This window comes from Misgurnus anguillicaudatus, chromosome 8 (assembly GCF_027580225.2).
Source record: "Misgurnus anguillicaudatus chromosome 8, ASM2758022v2, whole genome shotgun sequence".
NCBI classification, from domain to species: domain Eukaryota; kingdom Metazoa; phylum Chordata; class Actinopteri; order Cypriniformes; family Cobitidae; genus Misgurnus; species Misgurnus anguillicaudatus.
Genome location: NC_073344.2, coordinates 37,136,809 through 37,158,751, shown reverse-complemented (window position 1 = coordinate 37,158,751; position 21,943 = coordinate 37,136,809). Strand labels below are relative to the sequence as shown.

At 35.9% G+C, this 21,943-nt stretch overlaps 3 protein-coding genes and 1 long non-coding RNA gene across 4 annotated transcripts; 3 read left to right on the top strand and 1 right to left on the bottom strand.

Annotated features, from left to right (window-relative positions):
* Positions 1-3,321: 3,321 nt before the first annotated feature.
* Positions 3,322-6,602, top strand: LOC129449943 (interferon-inducible GTPase 5-like). Its single transcript, XM_073870850.1, has 2 exons — positions 3,322-3,881; positions 4,635-6,602. Exon 2 carries the CDS (start codon positions 4,643-4,645, stop codon positions 5,861-5,863), a length of 1,221 nt encoding a protein of 406 aa, XP_073726951.1. The 5' UTR covers positions 3,322-3,881; positions 4,635-4,642; the 3' UTR covers positions 5,864-6,602.
* A 1,284-nt stretch (positions 6,603-7,886) lies between these two features.
* On the top strand, positions 7,887-10,807 carry LOC129449944 (interferon-inducible GTPase 5-like). The gene is made up of 2 exons (XM_055212274.2): positions 7,887-8,190; positions 9,022-10,807. Exon 2 carries the CDS (start codon positions 9,030-9,032, stop codon positions 10,188-10,190), a length of 1,161 nt encoding a protein of 386 aa, XP_055068249.2. The 5' UTR covers positions 7,887-8,190; positions 9,022-9,029; the 3' UTR covers positions 10,191-10,807.
* Positions 10,808-16,096: 5,289 nt separating this feature from the next.
* Positions 16,097-17,192, top strand: desmb (desmin b). Its single transcript, XM_055213909.2, has one exon. The coding sequence runs from the start codon at positions 16,100-16,102 to the stop codon at positions 16,670-16,672; it is 573 nt and encodes a 190-aa protein (XP_055069884.2). The 5' UTR covers positions 16,097-16,099; the 3' UTR covers positions 16,673-17,192.
* Positions 17,193-19,606: 2,414 nt separating this feature from the next.
* Positions 19,607-21,126, bottom strand: LOC129422623 (uncharacterized). Its single transcript, XR_012370831.1, has 2 exons — positions 20,748-21,126; positions 19,607-20,238 (listed from the first exon to the last, which is right to left on the bottom strand). It is a non-coding gene; the product is annotated as an uncharacterized lncRNA (long non-coding RNA).
* Between the last annotated feature and the right edge of the window lie 817 nt (positions 21,127-21,943).

Below are 21,943 nucleotides of genomic sequence, written 5' to 3'. Positions count from 1 at the left end.
TAGAAAACACGTTTTTACCAAAATTTGTCAAAATGGATTTATTGCGTTTTGGAACCAAACTCTTCATATACTGTGCAGTTGGAAAATGGAACTGTTGTGAGGAGAAATAGGAAACATCTCAGGACTGTGCCTGCAGGAATACAGAGAGCAGACACACAAAACACAAATAGCAAGATGGAACAGACTAACCAGCAGACACAGCTGGATGAGGGACATTCAGCGACAGGAACACACACAACGCACACATGCAAACAACAGTCAGATAACAGCTACAATGTTGTGACTACCAGATATGGCAGGGTGGTCAAGAGACCAACTCACTTAAAAGATTTTGTTTAAACTGCATAATTGTTCTAATGACACTTAAGATCCACTATGAGTATACAGTGGTATGTTTTTTGTTGTTGTTGTTATGTTGACAAGTTTATTAAATACAATAGCCATAGGGCTGTTTAAAAAAAAAAAAAAAAAAAAAAAAAGGGAGGATGTTACAATATGTTACAATATGTTATATATATGGTCAGCAGGATGTGACAGACCTTATATGGTTTACGTGTGAGTCATGTGATGTAACGTCATTGTGATGCTGATGCACGGAAGTAAAGAGAAGCACTGAGAAGCATGCGGTTGTGAGATTCTTTATTTTGATAAGATTAAGCTATAAAACCAAGCATATAACACATACATTTTCTATGGAGGGTCCAAAAGCTCTTGGACTAAATCAAAAACATCTTAAACTGTGTTCCGAAGATGAACGGGTTTTGAACGGCATGAGGGTGAGTCATTACCCTGCTGAAAAAACAGCATAGACCAGCATGATGGCCACCACCATACCAGCACCAAAATACAGCATGCTGGTCTTGCTGGTATGACCAGCATGGAGTGTGGCTGCTGTTTTGGTGCTGGTTCAGTGCTGGTTTAGCTGGTGCTGGTTTAGCTGGTGGTCACCAAAAAATCAGCACCAAAACACAACAGATGCTGGTCTTGCTGGTATGCTGTTTTGTTCAGCAGGGTAATGACATTATTTGCATTTTTGGGTGAACTATTCCTATTAGTGATGGGTCGTTCGCGAACAAGCCGGCTGTAAGAGCTGATTCTTTGTAGCGAACGAGCAGAGGCGAATCTTCAGACGCAAACAGGGGTGCCCGTAAGAGCCGGCTCTTCTAAGGGAGCTGAGCCAGAAGAGCCGAATCTATGAAAAGATCCGGACTGCCATCACTAAAATGTAGAGCCGGAGCTTGAGCCGAAAGAGCCGAATCTATTGAAAGAGCCGGACTGCTTTTGTGACCAAAACACAACTAGACCAGCTTAAAAAGTCACCAAAACACAGCTAGACCAGCTTGCTACACCAGAAAAAAGCTAAAACCAAGCTGGGAGACCAGCTAAAACCAGCTCATGCTGGTCTTAGCTGGATTTTTCACATTTGGCAACACTGTTTTCAATCACCACTGCATGCTGGTGATGTGAAAATAAAATAAAGTAATTTGATTTGATTTAGCTGATGAGCATAAAAAACAAATGTCAAGTCCTGCTACTGTATGTATATTGTGTGAAAAACACAGGTAACGGTGTATTTGAGGTAAAGTGTGCTCATAAAACAACAAAGTAAAGATGTCTGGAACTGCATGTCCATGTATACCTACAATATAAGTATGTGTAAATTTGAAATAAATAAAAAAGAGATTTGGATTCAAACAACTTGATGCAGCCCTTAACAAAAACTTTCCCCATTCTGCCATGTACCATACATTATTTTGGTTTAAACCCATTTGTTACATCTTCATTGTGTTTCCAAGTAAGAGACAGTAGGCCTTTTTGAACATTTGTATTTCTTGCAAGAAAGGTCAACAGTCTTACAGTGTACCCAACATTTTATTCACACCCCCTTTTTTCAAAGTTCACATGTCAATGTGTTTTGGATAACAGCTTTTCTTATCTTTATAATTTAATCATCAATGTTAAGGCAGCCTCAGCGACCTTAACAGCAGTGTGCATAGTAGGCTTAGCAACACCTGGTGCCGTCTGTTCCATTTTTTGCTTTCCAGTGCTTCTTTCTAAAGTCCCTCATGACCACAAAATCACCTGGTTTCAGGTCGTACAGACTGGACTTGGCTTTTCGAGCTTACCAATTTGAATGTCCAATCTCTCCACTTCACAAGTGTTGCGGGTACTGTTCAAAAAGTAGATACACCGATCTTGTTAAGACTGTATAGTTGCACCAGAGCAAATATACAACACTTTTGTATGCAGGCAAGCTCATGAGCTTGCACAGCATACCTTTCTGCAGCAGCTTTTGCAGAGGCATCCAGTCATGCATTTCCTGTGGAAACAGTGGTCAGTGGCTTTAGTATGTGTTGCACATTTTTTTACAGCAATTGCTGGGTAGAAGAACCCACCATAACACTACACCAAAAACATCTATATGTTGCACTATACATTGTGACACATCTCATGTTTCTGTAAGGGCTACCAGTTCACCCGCCTGGGTAAATTAATTTGATGGCAGCTTACAAAAAGCTACAGTCTCAAATTCATTCATTTAAACAAATCTGCTGTATTGGAGTGCACACAGGAGAATCATCGCATGATACTATAATACCTTCTTTTATTTAGATTTTAAAAACTGGTCTAATGCCATCGATGGCTTCTTTATCCCTGGCATCTTCAGAGTTAACAAAGTCCATTGTTTTGTTATGATCATCATCAGTATCTACAACCACACCCAGGATGTGCAATTTGTGTTTGCATGAACAATACACATGCAGAAAAGTTACTAAACATCAAGATATCATCTATCTACACCTAGTCTGTGGCTTGAACACAGGATTTCATAAAAGTTCCCAAATCAGGTCAAGCATCACCAGTTCTCTTAGACAGAGATACATGTGGGACAGAATCATGAGAATAACTTGGACCAGAATAACTTGTCACCGTGTATATAGTTTGCTGGTCATAATTCGCTACTCTATTTAACTGTTTCCCTATTAGATACGACAGTGCAGATCGGCAGGCATAATACATTTTGTCCCCAAGGGATAACCTCTATAATGTGCTTGTGCACAAATGTCAGAATCTTTTCTCGGTTTATCAACTTCAATTTTCTCACTTTAATTGTAAAATTTAAGGTGTAAAAAATTACTTTACTTGGCAACACCTAAACATTTTAACAATTTCCACTTACATTTTTCACTTAAAGTGCTTTACATGATTGAAAAAAAAACGGTTCTGTAAATGTGTTTGTTTACTTTGATTTCCTCATTCTGCTACACCAGAGAAGATTTTTTCAAGAGAGCTGTCTATGGCTATCAACACCATCATCTTACTTTTCAAGGTATCTTGACTTTCTGCTGATTATGTGCTGCAAAATGTGAAAAAAAAAAACATTTCCTTAACATTTCCTTTTCAACCTTGAAATAGTCCTCCTCACCACCAATCATATTCAATGATTTATGTTCTCAACCATTTATGGAGTTGTTTTTCATACAATCTAACATAACACCTTACAATATCCTGCCCCTCCTATATTCTAACAGGATGTTTAAGAAATGTCATTAAGCAGAAGTTCATTTAGTAGTTTAATAAGCTCAGAACAAACATCGTGTGTACAATTAGTAAAACTCACACCGATTGCCTTCATGACGATTTTGTTTATGTCTCCCTGGAGTATAGGCATGTTTGATATCTGATTTTTGCCTGTTGTGGAATCTTCAAGCAAGACCATTGACGCATCTGCAAAGCGGGATTCAATATCTCTCTAATATCTGCCAGAATCTTTCTACTATCTGCCTGTTAAATCTGAGAAATTGTTCATTTTTAACTGTTATTCGAACCTTTGAAGATCAAGAACGTACGAAGGCTTTGCTTCTGAATTGCTATACAAGGTAAGGTAATTGACTATATAATGCAAAAAAGGTCAAGGTAAACTTTAGCGTCTTTATAATTAATAATTTCTTCAGCACACGTTGCATACAATATACCTTTAAAATATTTTCTAAATAAACAGGAAGAGAAGACAATATATAGGGGTCTCACTTCTGTAAACTAGACTTACCCCCGGTTTCACAGACCAGGCTTACTAAAACAATAACTTGCACTGACAGATCTTAAAATATGCCAATGCCATTGATTTGTCTCAAGCTACACACCAGTAATGTCTTTTTCGGTATGTTAGAAACATCTTAATTTACCTATGGCCTAGTCCTGGCTTTAGCTAAGTCTGTGAAACCAGGCCTTTATAGACTTAAACTAGACTACAATGATTCTTTACTTTATAAATGTGTGCAGTGTATATGTAACACAAAATTACTGTCAACACGCATGTATAATTTAAAGGCAGGCAATACATGAAGTACCATATAATATAATATAAGCAGTTTTTAGGTACTATAGGTACATGAAAAAATATATATGTTTACTTGAAATTTAAATAATGCAATGATACAAAAAATTAGGAATGTAATGTTTTTTCATAAAATTATGTGATATTAATGTATTTAATTTAGTTTTCTAATAACGAGAAACAGAGATTATTATAAAATTTTTGTATTTATATGTCAATTTACTAAATTATATATTTCATTTCAAACACTTTGGTTCTTTATCAGTGTGTTAAAGTATTTTTGAAATCTTTGCAGTTGAAAACATGGAACGTCAGGATGTTATTGAGGCAATAAGAGCATCAGGGGAGTCAACACTGGAAAATGCTAAAGCAAAAGCTTTAGCAGAATATGACCAGTTATTCAATGTTTCACTTAACATTGCTGTGACTGGAGTTACAGGATCCGGGAAATCCACTTTTGTAAATGTTTTTAGAGGCCTCAGTAGGAATGATGAAGGCGCAGCCCCCACTGGTAACAAAGAAACTACAATGAAGACCACCATGTATGAGCACCCTGGAATGCCAAATGTGAAAATTTGGGATCTGCCTGGAATAGGAGGGAAACACTTTAAAGCCGAAACATATCTTAAAGATGTCAACTTTGACATCTATGATTTCTTCATTATCCTTAGCTCAACAAGGTTTAGAGAGCATGACATCATGCTAGCTAAAGAAATAAAAAAGATGAAGAAAAACTTTTATTTTGTCCGTTCCAAGATTGACCAAGACATCAACGCAGAGCAAGATAAAAAAACATTTGATGAGCAAAAAGTTCTTTCCGAAATACGGCAGGACTGTAAGGAGAATTTAAAAGAAGTGGGAAACCCCAGCATTTTCTTGATATCGAGTAAAAAGATAGAGAAATATGATTTTGAATTGCTTGGAAACACACTTAAAAAAGAGCTACCAACCCATAAGAGATCTGCTCTCCTACAAGCCTGGCCGGTGTGCTCTGATAAATCTCTTGAAGAGAAGATCGAGTTTTATAAAGGGATGATCTGGGCTGCAGCTTTTGCCTCTGCTGGTATAGCAGTTGTCCCTGTGCCTCTCTTGTCATTAGTATGTGATGCAGGCATTGTCTTGTCATTCTTTGTAAGGTGCTACTATGCATTTGGTTTGGATGATCGTTCACTGAGTAGACTTTCAAAAAAAGTAAAGATTCCCCTGAAAAATTATTTGAGCAAATCAAAGATTGCTTCTGCAATCCGAGACAAAACATTAACCAGGATACAAGTCTCTGCAGCGGTAGGAGCAGTGGCTGCAGCTGAATATGCATTGAGTCTTGTTCCAGTTGTGGGCAGCATTGCTGCAGCAGGATTGTCCTTCACCACCACAGTGTATATTTTGAGAGAAGGGTTAAATGAACTGGCAAATATTGCTCGAGAAATCAGAGTAGTAGCTGGACTTAATGCAATAGTGTCAGGGATGGGGAAGACAGAACCCAAGTGCAAACAGCTCTCAACCAAAAAGACTTGTATTTTCTAACAAAAACATCCTTGAGGGGATAAACAAGGCAAGAATATAAATGATAACATACAACAAGACATGGCAAAACAAAACAGGACCCATGACAGTGTCAAACGTGACACACACAATGATCCGACACAGGACATCACACACAATGGCTTTTAATAGGAAAGAACTAAACTAGGGAACGAGGACACACAGGTGAAGGGCATAAACTAAGGAATTTCAAGTTTTGTGTAGAGCTTGTTTATACAGTATGTATTTTCTGAGGATTAACTGAAATAGTAAAGAGAGCAGACATATGTGTTTCATTTATAATTTTCTTACCCATATACTGTATGTGTGGGCATAGTTACTGATTTATATATATTTGCTTTATTGTATATACATCATTATTTAGTTTTTTTATTACAGGTGTGTGTTGTATTATCTTCATTAGTAGAAATAATGGTGTGTCGCCATCTTAAGGTTTATTTAATAACTTCACGAGACAATAATGTAAAGTAGTAACTTTCAACTTATCTGATGTTTGCTTGGTGTTGTTGTTTAGCATAAATTAGCTTTTTTGAATACAAACTGTCTGTTATAATAGTTACAGAATAAACAGTCTGCTGTTCTTTGCAGTAAATTCACAAATGCATTTTGTAGATACAATGATTGAATAAGTTGAAAGAAATGAAATATATTCATGTAAAATCTATTACATAATTTCTTTATGTTTTGTTGTTGTTTTTTGTGATTTGTATTAAACTTCCTAGAATTAAATTAAGTTAAAGGATGACAGTTCTGTTCATTTTTAACCTACAGCACAATATTAGAAGCTGTCTTTTTTAAAAATAAATGTTTTTTAAGCTTTCAGATCTCAATTTTAACACTATTGAAAACATAGCAAACAGACAGGGTAACGCACGTTTGTAACAAAATTGTTCTTATTGAAAACACTGGCACATGCAAGCAACACATTGTTTTTAATGCAAGCAGTCAACCGTGATCCTTCAATTGGAATGATTTATGGCTAAAAGACTAAAGAATTGATATGAATGTGGTTATATTGAATCATAAACACAATGGCAGTCAGAGAGAACCAAAGGGATAACAAGGAAAATGTAATTACACATATTTGTAAACATTAGGAATAACAAATAGAAATGGTGTTGGTTAAAAACCAGACAGTTCCTCTAGAGAGCAAATATTTCATTGCTAAAAACAAGGTTATTTTGTGTATTTGGTATAGCCTAAATCGTTGTGTTTGTGTGGTTAACTTACATGATGTGAGTCTAAGCGGGAGGAATTATGATAATGTCGGTCTTTACTACATAACCAATCCCAGGAAGTAAACTGTTCCCTACAATCCGTGTGTTTGTTGTAGTCCACGAAAAGAGATTTACGTTGGAGACGATAACTTGCATCATCATTTACTTTGGGGTTTATACACACCTACACACCAAATGAAAAATTGTGAATCAAACCATTGGTGCTCTTTAATAAGTTATACTGTAATATAGTGCAGATCGGCAGGCATCATACATTTTGTTCCCAACCTCTATAATGTGCTTGTGCACAAATGTCAGAGGCCTTTTTATCTTTTCTCGGTTTATCAAATTAAATTTTCTCACTTTAATTGTAAACTTTAAGGTAAAGAAATTACTTCACTTGGTAACATCTAAAATATTTAAACTATTTCCACTTAAATTTTTCACTTAAAGTGCTTTACGTGACATGGTTCTGTAAATGTGTTAGTTTACTTTGATTTCCTCATTCTGCTACACCAAAGAAGTTTTCTTCAAGACACCTTTCTAAAAGCTGTCTATGGCTATCAACACCATCATCTTAGTTTTAACTATCGTGACTTTCTGCTGAATATGTGCTGCAAAAAGCATTTCCTTAACATTTCCTTTTCAAACTTGAAATAGTCCTCACCACCAATCATATTCAATGATTTATGTTCTCAACCATTTATGGAATTGTTTTTCATACAATCTAACATAACACCTTACAATATCCTGCCCCTCCTATCTAACAGGATGTTTAAGAAACGACATTAAGCAGTAAGTTCATTTGAGTCGCTCAGAACACACATCGTGTGTACAATTAGTAAAACTCACACCCATAGCCTTCATGACGATTTTGTTTATGTCTCCCTGGGGTACAGGCATGTTTGATATTTGATTTTTTGCCTGTTGTGGAATCTTCCAGCAAGAACAGTGACACATCTGCAAAGCGGGATTCAATATTTTTTTTACTATCTGCCTGTTAAATCTGAGAAATTTTTCATTTTTAACTGTTATTCGAACCTTTGAAGATCAAGAACGTACGAAGGCTTTGCTTCTGAATTGCTATACAAGGTAGGGTAATTGACTATATAATGTAAAAAAAGGTCAAAGCTTAAACCTCTTCATAATTAATTTCCTCAGCACACTTTGTATACAATATTACCTTTTAAATATTTTCTCAAGCTTTAAATAATTAAACAGGAAGAGAAGACAATTTATAGGAGTCTCACTTCTGTAAATTAGACTTACCCCAGGTTACACAGAACAGGCTTAAGACTACTAAAACACATGTTTGAGCTGTCTCAACTAAAAATAACTTGCACTGACAGATCGTAAAATATTCCAATGCCATTGATTTGTCTCAAGCTACACACCAGTAATGTCTTTTTCTAAGGCATGTTAGAAACGTCTTAATTTACCTATGGCCTAGTCCTGGCTTTAGCTAAGTCTGTGAAACCAGGCTTTTATAGACTTAAACGAGACTACAATGATTCTTCACTTTATAAATGTGTGCAGTGTATATGTAACACCAAATTACTGTCAACACACATGTATAATTTAAAGGCAGGCAATACATGAAGTACTAGCCTATAAAATATGCGGTTTTGAGGTCTACATCATCAGGTAAGACTGATTGTATTTGATGTAGACTATAGGTACATGAAATAAAATATACTTTAAACTTTAAACCACGCAATGTTACAAGAAATTAGGAATTTAATGGTTTTTCATAAAATTATGTGATATTTTTGTATTTAATTTAGTTTTCTAATAACTAAGAACAGAGATTATTATAAAATTAAATATTTGTGTATTTATTAATAAATTTACTAAATTATATATTTAATTTCAAACACTTTGGTTCTTTATCAGTGTGTTAAAGTATTTTTGAAATCTTTGCAGTTGAAAACATGGAACGTCAGGATGTTATTGAGGCATTAAGAGCATCAGGGGAGTCAACACTGGAAAATGCTAAAGCAAAAGCTTTAGCAGAATATGACCAGTTATTCAATGTTTCACTTAACATTGCTGTGACGGGAGAAACAGGATCTGGGAAATCCACTTTTGTAAATGCCCTTAGAGGTCTAGGTGATGATGATGATGGTGCAGCCCCCACTGATGTCGTAGAAACTACAATGAAGGCCACCATGTATGAGCACCCTGGAATGCCAAATGTGAAACTCTGGGATCTGCCTGGAATAGGAAGCCCAAATTTTAAAGCCAAAACATATTTTAAAGATGTCAACTTTGACATTTATGATTTCTTTATTATCCTAAGCGCAAAAAGGTTTAGTGAGAATGACCTTATGCTAGCTAAAGAAATAAATAAGATCAAGAAAAACTTTTACTTCGTTCGTACCCAGATTGACAATGACATCAGATCAAAGGAAAGGAGAAATGGATTTGATGAGCAAAAAGTTCTTTCCGAAATACGGCAGGACTGTAAGGAGAATTTAAAAGAAGTGGAAAACCCCCACATCTTCTTGATATCGTGTTTCCAAGTAGAGAAATATGATTTCGAAATGCTTAGAAACACACTAGAAATAGAGCTACCAACCCATAAGAGATCTGCTCTCCTGCAAGCCTGGCCAGTGTGTTCAACTAAGTCTCTGAAAGAGAAGATCAAGCTTTATGAAGGGCTGGTCTGGGCTGCAGCTTTAACCTCTGCTTATATAGCAGTAATCCCTGTGCCCGGCTTGTCAATAGCATGTGATGCAAGCATTGTTTTACTGTTCTTTGTAAGGTGCTACTATGCATTTGGCTTGGATGATTGTTCACTGAGAAGACTTTCAAAAAAAGTAAAGATTCCCTTGGAAAATTATTTGCGCAAATCAAAGATTGCTTCTGCAATCCGAGATAAAACATTAACCAGGATGCAAGTCTCTGCAGCGTTAGGAACAGTGGCTGCCATTGAATTTGTGCTGAGTCTTGTTCCAGTTGTGGGCAGCATTGCTGCAGCAGGATTGTCCTTCGGCACCACAATGTATATTTTGAGAGAAGGATTAAATGAACTGGCAAGTATTGCTCGTGAAATCAGAGATGTAGCTGGACTTAATGCAATAGATCATTAATCAAATGTAAAAAACCTGTATGCCTTTATCATATTCCTGTGAAGGAGAAATTTGAAGTTTTGTGTAGAGCTTGTTTATACAGTATGTATTTTCTGAGGATTAACTGAAAGAGTAAAGAGAGCAGACATATGTGTTTCATTTATAATTTTCTTTCCCATATACTGTATGTGTGGGCATATTTACTGATTTATATATATTCGCTTTATTTTATATACATCATTATTTTGTTTTTATTACAGTTTTTTTTTAATTGTATGTGTGTTGTATTATCTTCATAAGTAGAAATAATGGTGTGTCGCCATCTTAAGGTTTAATTAATAACTTCACGAGACAAGACAATAATGTAAAACAGTAATATTCCACTTATCTTTTTTTTTAGCATACATGTGCTTTATTTGAATATATATTACAAACTGTCTGTTACATTGTTACACATTGAACAGTCTGCTGTTCTTTGCAGTAAATTCACAAATGCATTTTGTAGACACAATGATTGAATAAGTTGAAAGAAATGAAATATATTCATGTAAAATCTATTACATAATTTCTTTATGTTTTGTTGTTGTTGTTGTTGTTGTGATATTGTTAAACTTCCTAAATAAAACAGTTAAATTAATTTAAAGGATGTGTTTAGAGTTCATGATTAACCCACATCACAATATTTTTTTAACCTTTCAGATCTCAATTTTAACACTATTGAAAACACAACAAACAGAAAGGGTAACACATATGTAACAAAATTGTTCTGATTGAAAACACTGGCACATGTAAGCACCACATTGTTTTTCATGCAAGCAGTCAACCGTGGTCCTTCAATTGGAATTATTTATGGCTAAAAGACTAGAAAGAGTTTATATAAATGTGGTTATTGAATCATAAAACTCAATGGCAGTCAGTGAGAACCAAAAGGATAACAAGGAGAATGTAATTGCACATATTTGTAAACATTAGAAATAATAAATAGAAATGGTGTTGGTTAAAATCCAAATGATTCCTTTAAAGAGCACCTATTTCATTGCTAAAATCAAGGTTATTTTGTGTATTTGGTATAATAAAATCCATGTGTTCACATGGTTTTTGGTTAAAAAACATATTATTTTCCACATGCCATACATTTTTATAGCTCCAGATTTCACTCTCTTCCTGAAACGCACAGATTTGAAAAGCTCTGTGTCCCTGATTGGCCAGCTAATCTGTATGTTGTAATTGGCCTGAATACCTCTGACGTCAGACGGAAACGCTCCTTACCATGTTTGAAATATTCGGTCACAATGCAATGCTGACAGGAGTTAACTTACAGGCTGTGAGTGAAGCGGGAGGATTATGATAATGTGATAATGTCGGTCTACTACATAACCAATCTTAATAAGTAAACTGTTGCCTACAATCTGTGTGTTTGTTGTAGTATAAGAAAAGAGATTTATGTTGGAGACGATAACTTGCGTCATAATTTTTTGGGGGGTTTGTACCTTTTGCATATTGGGGTACCTCTTAAAGTTATCTGGAGAAAAGGGAAAATTTTAAACAGTGGCAGTTTGAAGAGGGAGTTTGGATCCCAAAAGAGGAAGACTCTAAGACCATCCTCCAGAATCATTTAGCTTCTAAGTGTTGAAGGTAAGATCTTCTTCAGCATAGTTGCAAAACGTTTGGCAGAGTTCTTCCTTAAAAATGGATACATAGAGACCTCTGTGCAGAAAGGTGGCATACCAGGTGTCCCAGGCTGCCTAGAGCACACAGGCGTGGTTACACAGCTCCTCAGAGAAGCAAAGGAGAACAGGGGCTATCTGGTGGTTCTTTGATTAGACCTGACCAATGTCTATGGCTCTATGTCCCATAAATTGGTACAGGAGGCTCTGGAGAGGCACCATGTTCCTGTCACAGTGAGAAATCTTATCCAGGATTACTACAGAGTGGCACAGGCTAGAAGTGGGAATCATCACAGGCTGCACCTGATCTCAGTGATCCGGTTCGCTCTGGCAATGAATATGTTGGTGAAATCTGCTGAACCGGAGTGTAGAGGGCCCAAATCCAAAACTGGAACACCGCAACCTCCAATCTGTGCCTTTATGGATGACCTCACAATGACAACGAGTCAGTGCCTGCAGCCAAAAAAATGAACTAAAAAAGTGTGCACTTACAAAGTGTTTTTGTGTGTGTGTCTTTGCATGTACTGCTTCCTGGTGGCAATAAAAATGCAGAAGCATGAGCTGTACTTTGCTCCTCTGACCAACACTGGAATACGCACGCATGCACATAAAAGTTAGATTTGTATTAATCACAAGACTTCATTATTACACAAATTTAATCAAATGTAATCAACCATCTTCAACCTATTTGGGGAGTGTTGAGCCTAACCCAGATATCTCTGCTGAAGGCAAAATCTCTTACACAAATCATTGTGTTTATATCAGCTTTTCACATTTCAGAACTGATGTAAAATTGTATGTTTGTTTGTTTTGTTTACACTGACCTGTTCTAATTGAGAACATTTTTATACTTTTGCCAACATATTGTTCCTGACATTTTAGGGTATGTTGTGTTTTCATTCAGTCATGAAGCATACGTGAAGTGTCATCGCTTCTTCATGAATAACAATACGGCCTCATCTGATAGTAAAAGGTCAGGGTCGCTGATTAAAGCAGTTTCCTGGATGACTGGAACATCTCCTGTTACCATGGATTTTAAAGACATATCTGTTCTGAGTCTGAAATCCTGTATTATTATGATTTTGACCAAAGCGATTCAGTCACTGGAAATTGAATGTGTCTGTTTGTATTTATCACCCAAAAAGAGTAAATATATATTAACATATATACAGGTAAATAAACTAGAGCTGGGAATAGATTAATGTAGATTAATCTCATACAAAATAAAAGTAATTTTTTGCATAATATATGGGTGATTCTCACGAAAACTTGGTTTTAAAAATGTCAAGCATGAAAATGTAAAAATTGCTTAAATTTACTTTTTTTCCCACCAGACATTGAAAAACAAAGTCTGGAGTAAATGGGAACATTAATTTAAAAACTTTTACTTATCATTTAACACTTTTTGTAACATAATTTAAAAAATTAGTCCTAAAAAATCTCATTACCGCAACAGTCAGAAAACATCAACACTGACATATTTTTAAAATGACATGACAAACCTGAAAGAACATAATTTGGAGATTCTGCATTTAAAATCAAAGTATAATGCTTCTATTAATTAAATTAACATTTAATAAGCATCTGTTGCGGTAATCATAATCAAAATGTCGTGTAAGCATTCTGACAAGACAATATTTCAAATTAACTGTAAAAAAAATGATCTTACCTGGTAGCCATCTTGAAGTAACTGGTCCATGTGCTTGGTCACTCAAAATCAAACTTTATTAAAATTCTGTATGTGTGCTTAAACTGTTCTCAAAAAGTGTTGCGGAGGATGAGAACATCAGGCAGGGACACATCATTTTCCTAATTTTTCTTCATTATTATTATACATGAATATTCAGTAAATATTTTTTCTGTCATCTAAAGTAGTCTAGTGAAACATCCATTTATTTTTTTTCTTAATATTTTTGTATTAATTTGATTAAATTACAACATAACGCATGTTCAAACACAGCCGGACACATTGCGGTAATGAGAATTTCAGCAGAAAATGAGATAAAATTTACAATTATAAATTCTTATGTTGAAATCACACATTGTGCAAGGTAGAACACAGTATTGTGTTAATTCTGATGCTTTTTAATGTTACTATATTACACATTTTAAAGCTAAAATCATTCGTGCCGTGGTGTTTCAATGGTTTCGTGAGAATCACCCATATGAGTTTGTGCTGTGTGTAAATAGTTTGTATATTTAAACACACACACATACATACATTTAAGAAATGTTTTATTTAAATATTGGTTTTTACTTATATATAATATAAAATATATAAAAATATAAATAAATATATATACACATGTAAATGTTTCTTAAATACATACATGAATGTGTGTGTATTTATGTGTACATAACATTACACCCAGTACAAACTCATATATTATGCAAAAAATACTTTTATTTTGTATGAGATTAATCTAGATTAATCTATGCCCAACTCTAAAATAATCACAATGTGTCATATTAAAAAGTTTCCAAAAATATTAAATTAAACATAATATTATAGAAAGCATATTTTTAAACAAAACAAACACGTCTATCATTTTTTCAGATTAATCCACCGTTTCTGAACATTTTACTATGTTTTTAGCTCAATTTAGATGAATTAATACATACCAGGGGCGTATCCAGAATTTTATTTTTGGGGGTCCTATCTTAAAATGAGGGGGCAACTCATTCTCATGCGAAGATGATAGCGTAAATTACGCACAACAATGCGTGACATGAGCTAATCCAATCAGGTTTGAAAATAGCTGCATTTTACCGCGCAGCAGACTAAGAAATCAATATTTTCTTATTTTATTTAAAGCAATAGGAAATCTGAGGGGGCTGGACATGTAAATGAGGAGGCCAAGGCCCACCCAGGCCCCCTCGTGGCTACGCCCCTGATACATACCTATCTTTTTTCAATGCGTGCACTTTTAATCTTTGTACAGGGCTTCTTAAATGTGTTAGCATTTAGCCTAGCCCCATTCATTCATGACTCAAAACAAAAGTTTTATTTTGTGCCACCATACTTACTAATGTAACAGTCTTTAAATAGGGAAAACATGGAAGTGTTTGGTGGCTTCTAAATTCATCCCTGTTTGGAGCCATAGGAATGAATGGGGCTAGGCTAAATGCTAACACATCCACGAGGCGCTTAACAAAGATTAAAAGTGCATTCATTGAAAATGATAGGTATCAATTAATTTGTCCAAGTAAAGGTAAGAACATAGTAAAATATTGGAAAACTGTGTTGTTTTCCTTTAAACTTTCATTATCTGGCGATGAGCTGCAGAGCTCCAGGGATTGTACACCTTATTTAGAGCTGAGAGAGAGAGGAGGTGGGATAAACAGATGACTAAAGAGGAGGAAAATCGTGAAGAGCAGAAGAGAAGTGTTTATATCTTCTGTCACCTCAGAATTTGCCGAAATGATACCGCACAGCTGGAGTGCCTAAACAATGTCGTATTTATGACATACGTTATCAATATATAATGCCATGAGTTTATTTACCAGTGCAGGAGCTTTCCACAGAACACATCAGCTCATCTGTTTATGCATTTCCTTTTAAAGGCAGGTTAGACAAATCATCTCCTCAATCTCCTCAGTCACTGTTGTTCGTAAGTGCAGGTCCTAACAAAGTCAGAATGAGACTTTGAATTTTCTAATGCTATTGTCAGGTTATGAGGTTAAAGGTATAGTTCATCCAAAAATGAAAATTAACATAATTTACCTGTCACATTGTTCAAATAGGCTATTACTTTTAATTTTACACCAAACATCAATATTCTCAGTCAACATTTGCTATCATTTGTTGAAAAACACATCATCATAAGTCATCATCATAGTTTTTTAATCCATTTAGTAAAAAAAAACATTTAAATAATTTAATTGACACACATGGTTGCTGTTAACCAGGGTTGCAGGTAAGAAACACATACTCTCAAAAAAAGGTACATGAAGGTACAAAACTTGGTCTAAAAGGTACACACTGGTACCTTAGAAGTACATGTTCCTAAATGTTACATATTAGGACCTTTTAAAAAGATACCTTTTTTTCTGAGAGTGCAAAGTCGGAATTTAACAAAAGAAGCGAGACAGCTGTGCTGTGAGGAATATGGGTGGAATGGACAAGATGGGGCTGAAGTAGTTTGTGGTACTTTGGGAAAGAGGGAGGGGACATGAGAGATAAATCTACAGTAGAAATAGCCACACACGTGACTTACTCCTATCTCTGTCTATTGTGTGTGTTTGTCTGCGTTGTGGTCCACCATGAGCCACTCTTACACCCCCTCCTCCTCATCCTCTTCATACCGACGAGCATTCGGGGGCCCAGTTTACCAAACACCACCCATGTCCCGTGCCGGGCTTCTGGGGGGGTCCGGCAATCGGGTCAGCTCCAGAGTCTTTGAGGTCAGCAAATCCTCCACTTCATCTCCGGGAGTTTCAGGTTACAAAGCTTCTACCTACAGTATGCCCAACCTGTCTGTGGGCTATACCCAGTCTTACGGCGGGATAGGCGAGACACTGGACTTCAGTCTGGCAGACGCGCTCAACCAAGAGTTTCTTCAAAGACGCACCAACGAGAAAGTTGAGCTGCAGCACCTAAATGACCGCTTTGCCAACTACATCGAGAAGGTTTGCATGCTGGAACAGCAGAACCAGGGTTTGGTGGTCGAGGTGGAGAAGCTGAGGGGCCGGGAGCCCACTCATATCTCAGACCTGTATGAGGATGAGGTGAAGGAGCTGAGGAGAGAGATCAAAGTCGTGACCAATCAGAGATCACGTGGTGAGGTTGAACGAGAAAACCTGGCTGATGATTTGCAGAAACTGAAAATGAGGTAAAATGGGGACAAAAAGAAAAGACACGAGTGGTAATATGATACAAATCTAAATATATACTGCCGCATAAGCGATTGTTTGAAAGAAATTAAAACATTTGCATGCTTGTATTTTTTTGTTTTTGAAGCTGACAACCCACTCTTGATTTTCATATGTGGTATGAACACACGCTTTACATAACCATTCTGAGTCATTCAGTGGCAGCAATAAAATGAAAGTAATCTCTCTGTTGCTGACATCTCACAAAGACTCTGATGCGCAGGACAGCAAAGATAGCACAATCTGATAGCAACACAAATATTCAGTTTAATCGTAACACAACACAGGAATCCTGCTTAAACAAAAGCATGGGATTTTGTTAGATTTATGCTTAAAACATGGCAAATAAAGTCTTATAAATATCATTGTGCTTCTGAAGTAAACATATGAAGAGCTCAGATGCAAAACCCTCTGACATGTTTACTTGTAAATTAAGGCCGGGATTGAGTAGATTTAAAGTGAAAGTATTTGATGAACGTATAATAAGTGCCGGGAGCATATGGTTAAAGGTCACGTTCTTCCTGATCCCATTTTTTAAACACTAGTTAGTGTGTAATGTTGCTATAATAGCATAAATAATATATTTTCTTTAACAAAATTCGCCTTTCAAAGCCTACAGCGAATGGTCGGTTTGGACTACAGCCCTCTCCGGCTTTAATGACGTCAGCAGGCAGTTTTTCGACTAAACTCCGCCCACAGGAATACGTCAGTCTCCAGCTAAGCTAAAGGCAAGCTAAGCTGCTATCGAATCACAACCCCACCCCTACGGTGGCCGTCAGGGGTCACTGCCTTGCAATGAAAGAAAACACATGCAAATAGAAAAAACACCAGCAAATCAAGAAAACATCTTCATCAGTTTGACAACACATGCGCTGCAGATATCGCAACACATCCAAATACAGAAACGCGTTGCAAATATCACAACACGAACAAAAACAGAAACGCGTTCCAAATCTCACAACACATCCAAATACAGAAACGCGTTGCAAATTCTTACAACACGACCAAAAACAGAAACGCGTTCCAAATCTCACAACACAACGGAAGTGTTTCAGGGGGGTCACAAAAAGTGATGCACCGGTCTGAGAAGTGTTTTCGGTTTACATTCAATTCGTCCGTGGAGCTTTTGTGAGTTTACATCGATCAAATGTAAGTTTTTCTTGTTTATTTTAATATCCTAATTGCATATTTTTTTAGCCTTTCCATTATTATTAGCCTATAGACTCAAATAACTTGACGAAATACATAATAAACTGTGAAACGTTGTGTTAGCTGGCTTAGTTACACAAATGTCACTAGATAGTGTTCTAGGAGGACAATAAATACCACATTCTTCATTAAAACAAGTAAAAATAACGTGTGTGTGTGTGTGTGTGTGTGTGTGTACACGTGTGTTTCTATGGGAGGTTTTTGTGCTAATAATAGCTTATTGAACGTTTAAACAAACGTCTTGTGTGTGTGTTTTATTTTCAGGCAGCAAACACACTGTTTATAACTATATACAATAGTGTTAATTCAAGTTGTTTTTCATATTTTATTTACACATTTATCAGTTTTATATCATCTCTTTTATTATGTCTCAAACTTGTTTATTTTATATTGTGTGCTATGTGATTTTACGAATAGTTAACATAATTATTCTGTATTTTGTCTTTTTATTCTTCTAGGAAAGCTAGAGGACCTGTTTTAACATTGAGGGAATCCTGACCAGATGCATAGTGTGATATGGTAGCATGATTTAAATGAACTGCAAGAGCCTGTAGAGAGGGATAAAGTCTACTGAGAGGAACACAGTACAGAAAGGAGCCAGTTCCATTGTTAAAATGCCCACTTATACCAAACTGTTTCCACCTACATCCTCTGGCAATACATACAGAAGTGTAAGCTACAGGACGTAAAGATTGAGGAACCGTTTTATCCAGCAGCCATCAGTGTTCAATATGTCAAAAACATTAATTGACCCCAATATCACTGTCATTATTTTAATCTCTACACAAACATTAGTTTAATACTGCAGGTTTTGATACACATAGTCATAGCCTAGTGGTTAGAGGGTTGGACTTGTAACCCGAAAGTTGCCAGTTCCAGTTTCCGTCTCTGCCGGCAGGTTGCGACTGTGATGTCCTTGAACAAGGCACATTAAACCCAATTGCTCCCCGGGCACTGAAGGAATAGCTGCCCACTGCTCCGTGTGTGTTCACCATTTACTGGGATGGGTTAAATGCAGAGGTCACATTTTTGAGTATGCGCTGCATACTTGGCAAGCATGTCACACTTACACTGCACAGACAACATTATATTGTATAACAGGTTTCTTTCTAGTTTATTATTTTAATGTCAACCACAGTTTAATGTAATGTGGCAATAAAAAGGAAGAATGTCATTTAACAGGTATCTATACATATGAAAATAAAGGCTTTAAACTTCAAATGCATTTTTCATTTGCATATTTAAGGGAGAATATTTAAAATAATTTCTTTGATTCCTTTAAAAACACTCTTTCATTTTAGGGAAGAAAAGGAAACAGCAAGATTTATAATCTTAAAATGTAAGTAATTTGATAAAAATAGAAAATAACCTACCAAGGATGATAGAAAAGAAACAGTTTTGTTACTGTATTTGCATATAGCCATGGTATTTGTAGTAAACAAATAGGCAATCAATCAGCTTTACTGCAAGTTTATTAACAGCATTGTCCTTTACGAGAAGTTCTAAGCAGAAACTAAAAAGAAGTATCAACATTGTAAGATGTTATAGTATTATTCATTCAAATAAAAGTCATACATGTCAAAGCGATAAGATTGATGTTCTGGTTGTAGTTAGCTTCACTACATTTAAGGTTTAGCTGGTTGAGGTGGCTAAATATGGAGCAGATTCCAGTAAGAAAATCAGGAGAGGAATCTTTGAACACGATGTTTAATGTCAATCCAATTTATGCATCTTCATATGCAGCTGATATGATATGAAATACAATGCAGTGGTCTACAAAGAATCAAGAGAAATAATTACAAATAATCACCATTCTCAGATTAACATTAACATTGTAAATCTGTATGACCAGATTATCACCTACCAGCATCCAAAACTGTCAGAAGTTGAGCTACAAAACATAAGCTGTTACTAATGAAAAATACAAATTATGGCCCTGATGCTTAACTTTAACTTAAAATTGTGTTACAATTAGAAAACGTGTTATTTGTTATATGTTATGTTGTTTTAAGCTAGTAAACAAATGTTTTTTTAATGCAATTTAATTTTTATTTAGTTTGCAGTAGAAATCTTGCTCTGGAATAGATACAATGATAGACCAGTCTGACACAAGCCCCAAGCTCAAATTTAAAGCTACCTAACAAAACTCTGGTTAATTTTGGTGCGTTAGTTTGTCAAATGTGAAAAGGAAGGCAGTGGTGTTCCTCTCAGTAGACTTTATCCCTCTCTACAGGCTCTTGCAGTTAATTTCTATCATGCTACCATATCACACTGCATCTGCTCAGGATGCTCTCAATGTAATAGCAGGTCCTTTAGCTTTCCTAGAAGAATAAAAAGACAAAATACAGAATAATTATGTTAACTATTCGTAAAATCACATAGCACACAATATAAATTAAACAAGTTTCAGACATTAATAAAAGAGATGATATAAAACTGATAAATGTGTAAATAAAATATGAAAAACAACTTGAATTAACACTATTATATATAGTTATAAACAGTATGTTTGCTGCCTGAAAATAAAACACACACACACAAGACGTTTGGTTAGACATACAATAAGCTATTATTAGCACAAAAACCTCCCATAGAAACACACGTGTACACACACACACACACACGTTATTTTTACTTGTTTTAATGAAGAATGTGGTATTTATTGTCCTCCTAGAACACTATCTAGTGACATTTGTGTAACTAAGCCAGCTAACACAACGTTTCACAGTTTATTATGTATTTTGTCAAGTTATTTGAGTCTATAGGCTATATAATAGAAAGGCTAAAAAAATATGCAATTAGGATATTAAAATAAACAAGAAAAACTTACATTTGATCGATGTAAACTCACAGAAGCTCCACGGACGAATTGAATGTAAACCGAAAACACTTCTCAGACCGGTGCATCACTTTTTGTGACCCCCCTGAAACACTTCCGTTGTGTAGTGAGATTTGGAACGCGTTTCTGTTTTTGGTCGTGTTGTAAGAATTTGCAACGCGTTTCTGTATTTGGATGTGTTGTGAGATTTGGAACGCGTTTCTGTTTTTGTTCGTGTTGTGGTGTTTGCGGCGCGTTTCTGTGTTTGGATGTGTTGCGGTGTCTGCGGCGCGTGTGTTGTCGGGCTGGTGGGGATGTTTTCTTGATTTGCTGGTGTTTTTTCTGTTTGCATGTGTTTTCTTTCATTGCAAGGCAGTGACCCCTGACGGCCACCGTACACACAACACACTAAATAAACTACACAATCAGAACTCCATATGTATTTCGGAAGGAGGGACTTCATAGAACATGGAAAAAATCAGCTCGTTTTGAGGACAGTGTGAAAAATACCGCGTTTTTTTACACGTGAAACATGACCACATGTTGCACACTGTAAACACAAAGCTTCAAAAACACAGAAAAAACAGACCTTTAAAGTGCATCTATTTCATTACAAAAAAAAAAACATTATTTTGTGTATTTGGTATACAATGTGTTCGCATGGTTTATGGTTCAAAAAACACATTATTTTCCACATACCTTACATTTTTGTAGCTCCAGATTTCCCTCTCTTCCTGAAACACCCTGATTTTGTACAAAACTCATCGATTTGAAAAGCGTTGTGTCCCTGATTGACCAGCTAATCTGTACGTTGTGATTAGCCTGAATACCTCTGATGTTAGCCGGAAATGTGACGCTCCTTACCATGTTTGAAAGATTCGGTCACAATGCAATGCTAACAGGAGTTAACGGAAGGAATTATGATAATGTCGGTCTTGTCTACATCACCAATACCAGGAAGTAAACTGTTGCCTACAATCTGTGTGCTTCTCGTAGACCAAGAAAAGAGATTTACGTTGGAGATGATAACTCGCGTCATCGTTAACTCATATGTACCTTTTGCATATCGTTAACGTGTACTAATACACACTTACACACCAAAGGAAATGTAAAATTATGAATAGGACCATAGGTGCTCCTTATATCATTGTCTCATTTTTGATGATTTAGCGGCTTTTGTTTCTGAGCTTCTCACATCATCAGTCGTC